This window comes from Corapipo altera, unplaced genomic scaffold, assembly GCF_003945725.1.
Source record: "Corapipo altera isolate COAL_440 unplaced genomic scaffold, ASM394572v1 175, whole genome shotgun sequence".
In the NCBI taxonomy this organism is placed as follows: domain Eukaryota; kingdom Metazoa; phylum Chordata; class Aves; order Passeriformes; family Pipridae; genus Corapipo; species Corapipo altera.
In genome coordinates this window covers 3,436,571-3,449,368 of record NW_020884942.1, presented here as the reverse complement: position 1 = coordinate 3,449,368, position 12,798 = coordinate 3,436,571, and the positions used below count along the sequence as shown (strand labels likewise).

Below are 12,798 nucleotides of genomic sequence, written 5' to 3'. Positions count from 1 at the left end.
AAATTGTCTGAGGTAACATGTAAATTGTCTGAGGTAACATGTAAATTTTCTAATGTATGGTTTAACTGGCTGCCACACAGTCCTAAAAATACACTGAAATATCCTGACTGTCACGATCTAGCCAGGATTTATCAGGTCGTGTGGCTGTTGATGCCAGGAGAGGGCACCAGGCATCAGTGACAGCGCCCGTGCTCGGTGCCCTACTCTGTCACTGCAGGGGAGCCACCGGTCCTGGGTACTTGCACAGGTAAGGGATAACCTGCCCTGCTGCAACAGCTTTTTGTGGGGAGGGACTCAATGTGTCCAGGAAGTGCTTGTGCTTATGCATTATGTTAAAGTTACAATACCTGAGGTTTGGCGAATCTTATTTATGTGAATTTTGGGAACCAGTATTTGTATGTGAAAGGATGATAAGAGTCTGAGGCTTTCAAAGGAATGTAAAGAAATCAGAAGGGCTTTGGCTGTCAAGGGGGAGCTGTGTCCCATAATCCCCTGCTGAAATCCAGGCCAGTGAATGAGTGTGGTGATGTGCATGTGGAACTTCATCCGTGCTTAGAACCAGCACCTGGGAAAGTGGAGGAATCCCCAGAGGATGGATAAAGGTGACCCTGGATATATCCCTGTAGAGCCTGGCCTGGGAGATCCCTGCCACTGCAGTGCATTCCTGCCTTCCTTTCCCTCTTCTCTCCTGGGGCTGCCCTTTGTCTCTTGCTTTGCCTTATTAAAGGTATATGGGAGCTTAGTGGACTTTTCCTGTAATCCAGTCAATGATTTTTTGAATAAAATGGAGTATGCCTTTAGAATTCTATGGATAATTAAACTATATTTTTGATCCTCTAGTAATGGAAAATAAATGCCTACAGAGACATGTCAGAGTGGAGGCTTAATTATTCTATCTAGAGAATACTTACAGCTGACTTTCCCCCCCATCTCTTTAGAAACATATTAAAAATACTTAGGCTGAAATGCAGAATTTTACTGCCTCTAGTTTTCTCTAATTCTTTGGAATGAACTATTAGTTCCTATTATTGCCTACTCCTGTATTCCTCAGAAGCATTGACTAACTGAATGTATCAGGATTTCATAACATGGTAATCATCCATTTTCTAATGTACTCTGATCCTGTGCCTTTATGGATTCTTTGACTCTCCTAACTTTCCTGGAAATTGAGGATAGCCAGCTCTTCTAAGAGCTGGCCTCACACATAATTTGCATGCTGAAATTGGTATTTGTATTAAATTACAAAAAAAGGCAGTCTTGGTGAGACCTCTAAAAGTTCCTGTACCAGGAGCAGAGCTCTGAGTCAGCTGCAGGACCGAGATTTGACTTTAAGAGCTGATGTAAAAATATGTAAAAATGTATTTATGTAGACCCTCTTATTCAGAGCATTATAACTGTAAAACTGTAAAAATTTTGTCAACTGCCAAAATTTGTTTGGACAAGTTTTTCTATTTTAAATATTTAGTTTCTAGTTTCTCCCAACACCTGAATCTGGGCTGAGCAGGGTGGCTATGGAGCTTCATTCTCCTGTCCTCAGTAACACTATCTTTTGTCTCCTTGAAGTAGTGGCACAACATCTGTTAATGCATTTTTGTAATGTTTTTTGTACCAGCAGGATTAATCTGATAGTCTTTGCTTTGCTTTTGTCCAAATTAGGCGAAGGAGTTTCATGCTGTTGGATAATTATTCCCAAAACGAGGGGTAAATATCAGGCTTAGTTCTTATTCTTGAAAGAACTGAGGCAACTGAAAGGAAATTCCACCCCACAATCTCTAATTTTCCAATCTTTGGAGCCAAAAGCAATGGCATCATTGCCCCAGCCCTTGCTGTGAGAATCTCTCTGTCTGAAGTAAAGGTCTGTGCATTTGCCTTTCATCTTGATATATTTGAGCTGTCAATGTTTTCTGTCTTTAAACTAACAGGTACCCCCCTACCTGTATTGTCCCCTCCCCAACCTCTTCCATGACCTGGAATTTGTGCAGCAGCTTCAGCTACCCAAGGCTGAGCAACAGCACTTGGCATGAGTCTTCTTGCATGGAACTAATAAAATTGTCCTGGCCACAAGTTGTGTGAAATACTACAGAGCACCTGCAGAAGGGAATTAAGTTGCCCCTCCTGAATTGTTGTTCTCCAATTAATCTTTACACTGGGCACATACATCAATGGCACATAATTCATACATGGTGACAGCAGTGCTAAGAAATGATAAGAAAATTAGGACTGAAGCTGGATTGAATTTTTAAAAAGGCATAAAGCCAGGCATGAATATTTACTTGTTTTCTTTTGTATTGTGCCTGACCTTGGCCCAGGTTTTGGATGCCTCCATGAGACTTGAAATCATCTTGTCAAACCCAAACCTCAGTTTTTTAATGGAGTGTTTGAGAAGGATTTTTGTTCCCTGTCACTTGTTTCAATTTTCTGAAACAACTCCTTGTTTCTTTCATACCATTATCCTGGCCTTTATTAGCCACAAGATCCTAAAGGCATCAAATGCTAATCCTGACTCTGACCTCAGTCTTCAATGGTAGCAGGGCTACGGCACTGCAGGAGATGCAAATGTGTGGTACTGCTGGCTCTGGAAGTCTTGACTGCAGTGTAAAACCAGCAGTGAGGGGAGAACTGTGGCATTTACTGGATATTAATGTTGATGGATACGTGACTGCAAAGGCATGCTGTCAGTGCTCAGCAAAGGCTTGGCACTCCCTGCTCAGAGTGCCAAAATTAAGAATCATTGACCTGTCTGTTTTCCTTACTGCAGATATCAGGCAAGGTATCCAGTATGGGTGGTAAGGATGACAACTGGGCACACTGCTGCAAAGGAGACATTCTTCCCTGGAGTGACACCCCTATTCAGTGTCTCACTGAGACAGATAACTTAAAACAAGCAGCCCCACTTGTAAGTGTAAGGTAGATTTTGCTGCCCAGCCCATGTGCTGCTGAAGGACTGGTGCACAGCTTTAGCTGAGTCTGCTGTGCAGAGCAAGTTTTTCCCTTACTTTTGGGTAGGTTTTAACCTGAAATATTTGAAGTGATTACCTTATACAAAGTTCAGAGTGATACTTCAGGATTGCTAGTTCTCCCTCTGGAGAGGAGTGCCTTCCCTGTTTGTGTTTCCAGATTATCTGAGCTCACCTCACATACCCAGTTCTATCGCTGTTTTAGAGGGTACAGGTTGAGAATGAGTTCATTATCCCACTCCTTAACTTTCTTGCAGCAGCAAAACGTGGCATTGTCAGTAGAGAGTATGGCAGGTTCTTGTAGGTTAACAGCCTGAGCACACAGGGAAAATGTGGCACTTGTGCTCATGGATACCAGATCAAAATAGTACCTCTGAACTAAAAAGGTCGAGGGTCTAGTCCCAGTGCAGCTGACTGCAGGTTTAGCATGAAATGATGTTGTCCCTTCTGCATGTTAGTTTTTGAAGAACATGCTTAACTCGTTGGGGTTTGTCTATCCTTTTAAGTAAACTTTGTGCTCTCAGGCTTTGTGGCAGAATTCATTCTTCAGTGATTTCACGAAAGCTTCATGGTTAATATGACCATATGTGGTCTGATTATCCAACTGCCTATGTAACTACCACATGTTTTCTCCCAACCTGGTTGCTTATTTACTGTTCCCTCTGCTAGGCTGATGATGCCACCTTAATGGCCCTATTCATCTTTTTTTCCTTCCACAAGTGTCACTGTTCCTGTTCTCACTTTTTATGTGACATGCTCCATTAAGTCGTTGCCTTTGCCATCAAAATCCTTTCTCAAACATTTGGGTTCTTCCAATACTGCTGAGTCCATTTTCCCTATTTGTGCACTTGTACATGATCATCTCGCTCCTTGATGATCAACACGACCAACTCAGTTATGGCAATGCACTTTCTGAGGCCTTTCTAATAACTAATGGTGTGAAACAAAGCTGTGTTCTCGCACCAACCCTATTCACAATCTTTTTCAGCATGATGCTCCAAAGGGCTATGGCAGACCTTGAGGATCAGGACGGTATCTACATCTGATACCATACTGATGGAAGCCCTTTCAACCTAAGGCGACTGAAGGCCCACACCAAGACCTTAAACCATCTTGTCCGGGAGCTGCTTTATGCTGATGACGCCGCCCTTGTTGCCCACACAGAAGCAGCTCTGCAGCATTTAACATCCTGATTTGCAGATGCTGCTGAGCTCTCTGGGCTGGAAGTCAGCTTAAAGAAGACAGAAGTTCTCTATCAACCTGCACCTCAGGAAGTCCCCCATCATCCCCACATCACTATTGGCCAATCAGAGCTCAAATCAGTCCAGCAGTTTAATTACCTGGGTAGCCTCATCTCCTTGAATGGAAAGATTGACAGGGGGATAGACAACAGGTTAGCAAAGGCATACAATGCCTTTGGAAAGCTTCATGAAAGAGTTTGGTGTAATAAACACTTGAAGAAAAGTACCAAGATCAGTGTTACAGAGCCATAGTGCTGTCTACTCTTTATATGGATCTGAATCATGGGTCATCTACAGCCACCACCTGCGTCTCCTAGAATGCTTCCATCAACGCTGCCTCTGTACAATCCTAAACATCCGCTGGTCAGTTTATGTGACCAATCCATCTGTTCTAGAACAGGCACAGTCACAAGCATTGAGGCCATGTTACTGAGAACACAGCTGCGATGGGCCGGGCACGTCTCCAGGATGAAGGACCAACCACCACCTCCCTAAGATCCTGCTCTATGGTGAACTTGCCACCGGCTGCCGCATGAGAGGAGCCCCGAAGAGAAGATACAAGGACTCCCTGAAACAACATCTCAACCTTGGCCATATTGATCACCATAACTGGTCTACTCTGGCCTCCAGTTGGAAGGTCTGGAGACACACCATCTATAACGCTGCTGATGCCTTTGAGAATGCACGCAGGATCACTCTCGAGGAGAAAAGACAGCGCAGAAAGAATCATGCCTTGCAGAATTTACCACCTATGGAGTATTTCCTGCTGTGCCTATTGCAACCGGACATGCCTGTCTCATATTGGCCTTTTTAGCCATCAATGCGCTTGTAACAAACGTGGGTAGAGACCTTTCCCTAATCTTCGTTCGCAAAGCCCAGCCATGATGATGACAGATGAGACGGCATGTGTTGAATCACGACAAGGTGTCATTTAGAGGCACAAGAAGTGACCCTGCTTTTGACTGTCCACAGCAGGGCTATTCCTAGGCTTGCATTCTTACTAACGGCTTCCTCTCAGTTTGCCTGTTTCATGTACAGCAGAGACTGTGTTTGACCTTGTCTGATGTACTGTGGCACTGCTCCTGTGCTCCCTGGCACAGCAACAGCCCTGGGAAGAACCAGGGTCACTGACTTCAATGGCTTGTGTCCCTGGAGTGCAAGTGGTGTAAAGTAACTGCAGAGCACTAGCACTTCTGTTGCACAGTTTGGTGTCAAAGTCTCTTGTTTTGACACCAAGAAATTGAAACTGGAGGTTTTGATAGAGTGAGGAAAAGGTGGGGAATGACTGGTAAAAAAAGAACCTTGCAGTGCTGGTGGTTGATATATCTCATGATGCTTCACAGGTACTTGGGAATTTTACCTTTATTGCAAGCTCCCCAGGGGAAGCTGTGGCTGAGTTAAATTAACATCCTCGAGCACTGTCCTGGTTAACCAGTGCCCATGTTTTGCCTTGTCTGTATGTGATTGTCATTGACCCACTGCTTCTGAGTGCCAGGAGGGCTCTTCCTCCTCTGTTAGTGCAGGGTGAGTTATTGGGCAGCTGCCACCCAGGAATAGCTGTCTGAGGGCAGAGTCATGGTGAGTGGCAACTGAGGCTGTTTTCAGACAAATATTGTCTGCACTCTCACTTTTGTCCTTGAGAGACTGACTGGGAAGCCACTTCTTTCTGCAGTTGGTTGAAAATCACATCAAACAAATGTGCTTAGTGCTATCCTGGGGAAAGTCAGTTAGCCAGCACTAAAATAAATGTGGAATACTTTGACCAATCTGGCGTGAAACAAGAACTACCTACAAAACTATGTCTGAGTGTGTCTTGTGAGTAGGGTTACAGCAACACATAGTGCTAGAGACATCGGCATTCGAGGTGGGGATGGACAGGCTAATGCTGGAGTCTGTGCTCATCCAAAGGCAGATTCCAGGTCCAACACAGTGGAGGCTGCTTTGCCAGTCCAGTTCAGACAGCAGTCCTGCAGTGTGCATGCAGGCTGTCTGCAGGCTTGGTGTAAGAGCATTTTAAGTATGTTGCCCTTGGTTTTAGTTTCATGGATAATTTTAGAAAGCATATGCCTGGGTCTCTAATTTCCAAATTACTGCTGCTGTTTCCATATGTCAGATGGTATCTGTTCTTTCCTGACAAAACTTTCTCATTATCACCACTGACACTCAATACTTTTGCTCCAATGTTGCTTCTTTTAGTTCCTGGGAAAAGTTGCAGAGCTTGCTCTGCTGGCTGATGTGCCAGTGGGAGGGGAGGTGGCAGTGGGAGCAGAGGCACTTCTGTGGGTTTGTTGCTTTCTTTCCTATTGTTATAGAATGGCAATATCCATACTTCAGCACAGGATACTAAGGGGGTGTTGAGAACGTCAAAAGTGCTGAGTTCAAATGTAGAAGTTTGCAAGTGAGGTTTTAGATGTGTAGTAGGCAAATACAAGCTGAGATATTGGTGTTCTTGACTTCAGTTGCTCGCAGTCCATGTGCAGATGTTAATTTGAGTTCACCCTTTCAGCCCCGCTTCCATCTTAGTGCTGCCATCACCTTTGTTTCCATAGCAACCAGAATGGGGGGGAGTGGGGTGTGTGCATACAGCACAACGGCCCCCAGGTGACAGTTTGGGGCCCTGGAGTGCCCATCAGCCAGCAGTGGGCCTGCCTGGGAAGTGCTGTTTGTTCATACTGCAGGAGTTTAAAGAAACTACTTTAAACCTCATTTTCTGCATAGTCAGAGATGGAGCTGGAATCACAGAATATTCTGAGTTGAAAGAGACCCATGGGGATCATCAGGTGCAACTCTGAAGTGAATGGCACATGTAGGGATCAAACCCACATCCTTGACGGTATTAGCACCATGCTCTAACCCACTGAGCTAATCTCTGGACCTTCAGGTAAAGTGGTCTAGTGCCCCTTCTAAATGTCATCAGAATGCAAGTACCATGGACTAAAATCTTCCAGTTGGCATATCTGCATTAAGCTGGATCGTTTTGGGAAGCTTCAGCAAGAATGGTGCATGTATTTATACAGGTACTGTTTTATTAACTTTTCTTTTAAAAAGGTGTAAGACTACTGAGCTGTGGACTAAAACAGGATGTTTTGGTTTAATGGGGTGGCCTCTGCTCCTGTAGGGAAGCGCCATCTGAACCTGACCAAGTGAGAGGTCTTTACATGCTCTCCAGTCTTGCAGACAGAATTGATTTGGTTTGGTAGCTGCCTCCCAGTTCATCCTGGCAATGCGTGGGCTTAGTTCCAAGGGTACATAACCATTTCCCCAGAAATGTGTTTTCCCATATCCTTTTCTAGTGGCCAAATGACATCCAGGAGCTCTAGAGGATGAGCATGGCTGACCTGTAGAAAGGATAAAAGCTAAATGGAGAGATGGGAAAAGAAAACTAGGAGTGAAGAGTCTCATGACTTGGATATTTGTATATCCATTATCTTTCAGTCGGTTCACAGAGTCCTAAACATCATCTTAAGCCAGGTTTGACGATGTATTGTTCTATGTCAAGAACCAAATATCACATCAAGAGGTTTGAAAGCTGGTGTTAGCTGGCTGAGATGAAGCTCTGGAGTGCATTATCTTAGGTGCAGAGTCTGTTTTCTATACACAGAGTAAAAGCGCCTCATACCCCTGTTTTATTGTAAAAATAATTTGTTTGAAGTGCTTGGATGCAAGAGCTGAGCACTGCAAGAGGCTGTAAAGAAATATTTTTCTTTAGTGCACTGCTTTGAGCAGTGTGCAGTAAAGAGGAGCACGGGGTAAGTACAGGTCACAACAGATGTAATGTAATATTGTCATTTATTCTGTGTCTTAAATGAGACGGGGAACTTCTGGGGAAAAGTAAGATGTGATCATGTAATTAGACTATCATCATACAGTCTTTTCAGGAAGCAATACAAAAGCTCAATGGATCTCTGAACTATTGGACATGTGGCTTTGAAACCTTGCTGAAGTGTTTTTAATATAGATAGGTATGGTATAATACCTCGGACTGAAATAGCCCTGGGTGCTAGGATTGACCTTTTAATTGCTTGTTCAGCATCTCTGCGCCAGTTAAATGTGTTATTTCTATAGGAAGATTAAAATAGAGTGAAGAAGCAATTTCCAGAAGGATTTTGAGCACTCTTTGATGGGGACTTCAGTGCTTTTGAAAAATATCTTAATGTAAGTAGTTTTCTCCTCTTTGCAAATATCATGATGTTTTGGCATTGTGGGGCAGTAACCTACACTGCACTAATTTAAGAACCAGATGTAAAACCAGACTCATACAAAAGTTTGCGGGAAACCTCTTTTGTGTAGTGTGTTGTGGTCAGATGTGTGAAGAAAAGCTGTGGAATGTGGGATATGCCATCATGGGCTCTGCTGTTCAGCTCTGCTGATTAAAAGAGGGTTTATGGATATTTTGTGGCTGAGCACTCTGCCTGTGCACCGATTATGGATGTTGTATGAATGTTTTGAGATGGAGCAGAAGGAAGAGGTGGGCTGAGTTGAGAAAATGGGGTCACAGGAATGTCTAGTGTACAATACATAGCAATGGGTCCCTCCTTGGGGAAGAAAGGATTGTCAGTTGAGGACTGCATCTCTAGCAACAGCTCCAAGGGAAGGAAATGTTTTCATTGTGTCTTTCCTTAAATAGTCACTATGGTTTGGGGTTGAAAGAAGATTGTTGAAAGATGAAGTTTCCCCCTTGATTTTTTTTTTTTTAACTTTAAAAGTATATTGAAAACAGGCTTTAAAAATACCTGGTGTCTACATGTGTGCGCACACCCCCTCCTCCTCCACTTGATTGTCAGAGGGAAAAGCTCCAGGTTTTGCAAAGAAATAACACCAGAGCTGACAATGCTTTCATTGCAAGATGCCCATTATTTTCAATGTTTTCACCTGGTCCCTTTGAAATTGTATGTCACGGTCTAATCCAGGTCTCATTCTCATAGTGTGTCCACCACTTTCAGACAGTCCCCACTCTTTCCATACCTGTATCTCCCTGCTGTTCTTGAGCCATAATTAGCATCCTGTAATGCACAGTAATGGGATGAGTCATATCACCTGCTCTTCAGTGCTCAATGACACCATCCCTCAGAGCTGTGTTTCCAGTTTGCTTTTCTCAAAGTTCTCCAAACTGCTGCTGTGTTACCTTGAAATAATTGTCTGATTGTAAATGAGGCTACAGTGGTGTAGGTGAAGGTTAATTTAATTTTGTGAAAGGCTGAAATGCAAAATTATGACAAGCAAACAGACCTGGTAGTTCTTGTATAGCTTTACAGTGCCTTACACCTGCAAGGGAGGTAAGGGGCAGGGGTGCTGCCAGCCCAGCTCTTCTCCCTCATCCTGTTCTGTTGAGGGCAAGGGAGACTCCAGCCTCTTACAGGCTGCCCAGGGAAGTGCTGGAATCACCATCTCTGGAAGTATTTAAAAGGCATGTAGATGTGGTGCTTAGGGAACAGGGTTTAGTCCATGGTTTAGGATTGGTAGTACTGGGTTGGACTTGATGACCTGAAAGGTCTTTTCTAGCCTACATGGTTATATGATTCTACCTGAGTGAGGACAACAGGACTCAACTGATGAGCTTTTCTGTTATACAGGCTTGCACTTCTCTAGATCCTAGATTTGTGATAACAGATTTGCTACACAAAGAAGTGGATCTGTTTGCAATTCAATTTGGGTTTACTTAGACAGTCTTGCATAAGCTCATTCTGGCTTTATGTGGCTATAAATGATGCTTGGCATTGTAACTGGCACAGGAAGGACATTGCAGCAGAAAAGATGTAACGTTTTTTCTGCCAAGACATGATTTTTGAGAAAAACAGCAGGAACAGAACATTTGGCAGCCATTCATTGTGACTTTAAAAAGTGCAGATGTTGGGAAGTGCTTTTGGAGCAATGTTTTTGTAATAGTTCTGCACAGTATGAGCTGCATCTGAACTACTGAAGGCTTTGTGAGTTTGTTTTGTAATCTAGATTCAGTTCTGCATCTTTTACTGCACCAACTAGATTTTTATGTCAGTTTGACACATTTGAAAGTCTTTCAGGCCTCCATGTGGTCTGACCTCCAAAACTGAGTGTTGTGTGCATAGACCTGACCGAAACATCTCACAAGGCTGGGTTGTCCTCTTCTGTGAAAGTTATTTTGGGTTCTCCCCAGCTGTGAAACCTGGGGAATGAGAGAAGAATAGAGGAACCCTTACCCCCCTGGTTCCTTTTTCCAGGGTGAAAAGGCTGGAAAGGGCTTCCTGGGGCTTTGCGGTTGGTTCAAAGGTTTTTCCCAGCTGAGGCTCTGCACAGGCACCTGGGTTTTCAGTGGAAGTAGAGGTGTTGTCAGACCTACTGATCATGTCCTTAATGAAGTGCATAAGGGAAGCTGCTGTGGCCATCAGGGTTACCTTGACCACCCATGAAGTTTTGTGGCTGGAAGGGTCCACAAGTGCTAAACCAGCACAAGCCCCCAAGAGTTCAGTGTCCCCTCCTAAGGTCCCAGTGCAGTAAGTCTCCAGCAAGACTGAACTAGAAGATGGAATTGCAGGAATATGTGATATAACAGACTAGAGCTGGAGCCTACAGGCTTTAGTATTTACTGGCTAAGAATGTTGCTGGCTGTTTGAGGGAAGGCCACTGACAACACCATTTTTTGTGCTCATTTTCTATGCTGCTACTAATATTTGAAGTTCTGGAATTCAAAACTAGAGTTTCCCTTGGTATGAAATTGTCTAGGTGGTGTGAAGCTGACTACAGAAATCCAGTGCATCATCAGAAAGAGAGGTTTCTTTTTTTTTTCAATGTAATGCATATTTACCAGTCAGCATGTCTGGCAGGCTTTTAGCAGTAAATATCACTTGAAACCAACTGCTAGAATCCCTGGCTGTACTAACAGAAAGGAATGAATGGAAAAGGGAACTCACATTCAAAATCCTTCCAGAGTAAGTTATTAAAAATAACAAAGCTGGAGTAGGACTGGGAACAGGCTTATCAGCACCTGGAGAATGATGAATTTCATGATTGCTAAAAGCTGTTTGTTCTGTTGTAATTAATGCTAGTATCTGGCACATGCTGACCTTGGAAGTGGTCAGTGGTCCCAATAAATGCTTATTGGGAGGAAGCTGACTCAGTTCTTTGGGTGTATAAACCTGGGAATCTCAGCTCTGAATAGTTTTGACAGCTATCATATGCTACCTTCTCTGACTTGACTCCCCATTGTCTTGTTTTTCTTCCTTCTGTCAACCTCAGATACAGAAATTTATGTGCAGAAATGGTAACAGATAATTTCTACAATTTTTCTATGGAAAAATCACAGATCCTATTGGAGAGAAGAAAAGTCTTACTGAAGGACTGGCTGGGAGGCAGGTCTTGAGTTCAGCCCTGGGCTCAGCTAAGGGCTTTGTGAGTAATCTAGAGGCAAACTGGTTAATCTGTCAGGCTAATAATGCCTCCTCTAGACACACAGCATCAGGGATCTGGAGGCCTTGATTTTAACTTGGAAAACCACTGTATTTCTACAGGAAAAGCAGCAAGACAAGACTAACAGATGGAGCACAGTGTTTCTCAGAGTTTGACAGGGCAAAGCTTTAGTCATTTGGGGGACAGGAGGAATGAAGGCAAGAGCAAATGCACTCACATAATCTCCTTTTTTAGCTCTGCTCAATTGGGGCATCAACTGTATCTGCTTAACCTCTGCAGCTGAGGGCTCCTGCTTGAGCTCAGGCAAGTCGTGCTGTTTTATCACAGAGGAGTTCTTTGAAGTTGCTCTTGTGTCTGTGTGTCAAGGTGATTACACTGCAGTGCATCCAGCTGAGATAGACTTCAGGGGCCAAAAAAGTATGGCAGTAACTACTTTAATGCCTGTATCTGGTCTTGACCAGTATGTGCTCCAGTTACTGCTCAGTGTCCTGCAGCTACAGCATCTCAGTAAGCTGGAGCCAACCCGGCCCCTGCCTCAAAAAGTCAGATGTAAACTTTTTAGGTACATAATTCCCAAGCTTACAAGCTTAGTTTTAGGCTGTGACTTATTGCACTGCCTCGTTGTGCAGCAGAATGGAAGGAGTCCTGCCCCAGGACTCTTGGGTGCTATACCATCTGTGCTTCCTGTAGGTTAGTGATGCAGCATATGATTATACATTTGTATTTTGATAGTGTTAAAGACCCACATGTTTAATGTTCTTTAGTGCTTGGTGCTGTATAAATGTATTGAAAGTGATGATCTCTGCATAAAAAGCTCTTAGTCTCAAGACAAGTCAAAATGAGAATAAAACAGGCAAAACCCCCCCAAATTAGATGACTGGGAGAAAAAATTATAGAAACTTTGTTACTTAGTTAATAACTGCCATATATTTGGAAATGACACAGGTTTCCAACCTCCCCTCTCCCTTAAAAATAGTCTTCCCATAGCAAAACAATAACAAGTGTTTGATCTAATCTGCTGCTACTGTGGATTAGGCATGTCTGCACTGCAAGACTAAACAATCTATACTTACCAAAGGAAGCTTTAAATGAGCTCCTTTGGAGGCCATTCACAAGCAGGTGAGGACACACTGTGGGCTGCAGGTGGCTCTCAGCTTCTGGAGTGATATGTGGGGTTTCTGGGGTGAGCCTTGTGCTGCTGTGAGGTGCAGCACAGA

At 43.6% G+C, this 12,798-nt stretch overlaps 2 protein-coding genes across 2 annotated transcripts in view; one reads left to right on the top strand and one right to left on the bottom strand.

Moving 5' to 3' along the window:
• OTOS (otospiralin) overlaps positions 1-12,749 on the bottom strand; it is a 45,518-nt gene extending 32,769 nt beyond the window's left edge. The window contains exon 1 of the mRNA XM_027661788.1: positions 12,655-12,749. Coding sequence (XP_027517589.1) covers positions 12,655-12,690 — 36 coding nt within the window. The 5' untranslated portion in view covers positions 12,691-12,749. The remainder of the gene's footprint in view (positions 1-12,654) is intronic.
• LOC113955844 (glypican-5-like) overlaps positions 6,815-12,798 on the top strand; it is a 408,368-nt gene continuing 402,384 nt past the window's right edge. Inside the window, exon 1 of the mRNA XM_027661787.1 lies at positions 6,815-7,079. The gene's annotated coding sequence lies outside the window, so the exon portion shown is untranslated. The remainder of the gene's footprint in view (positions 7,080-12,798) is intronic.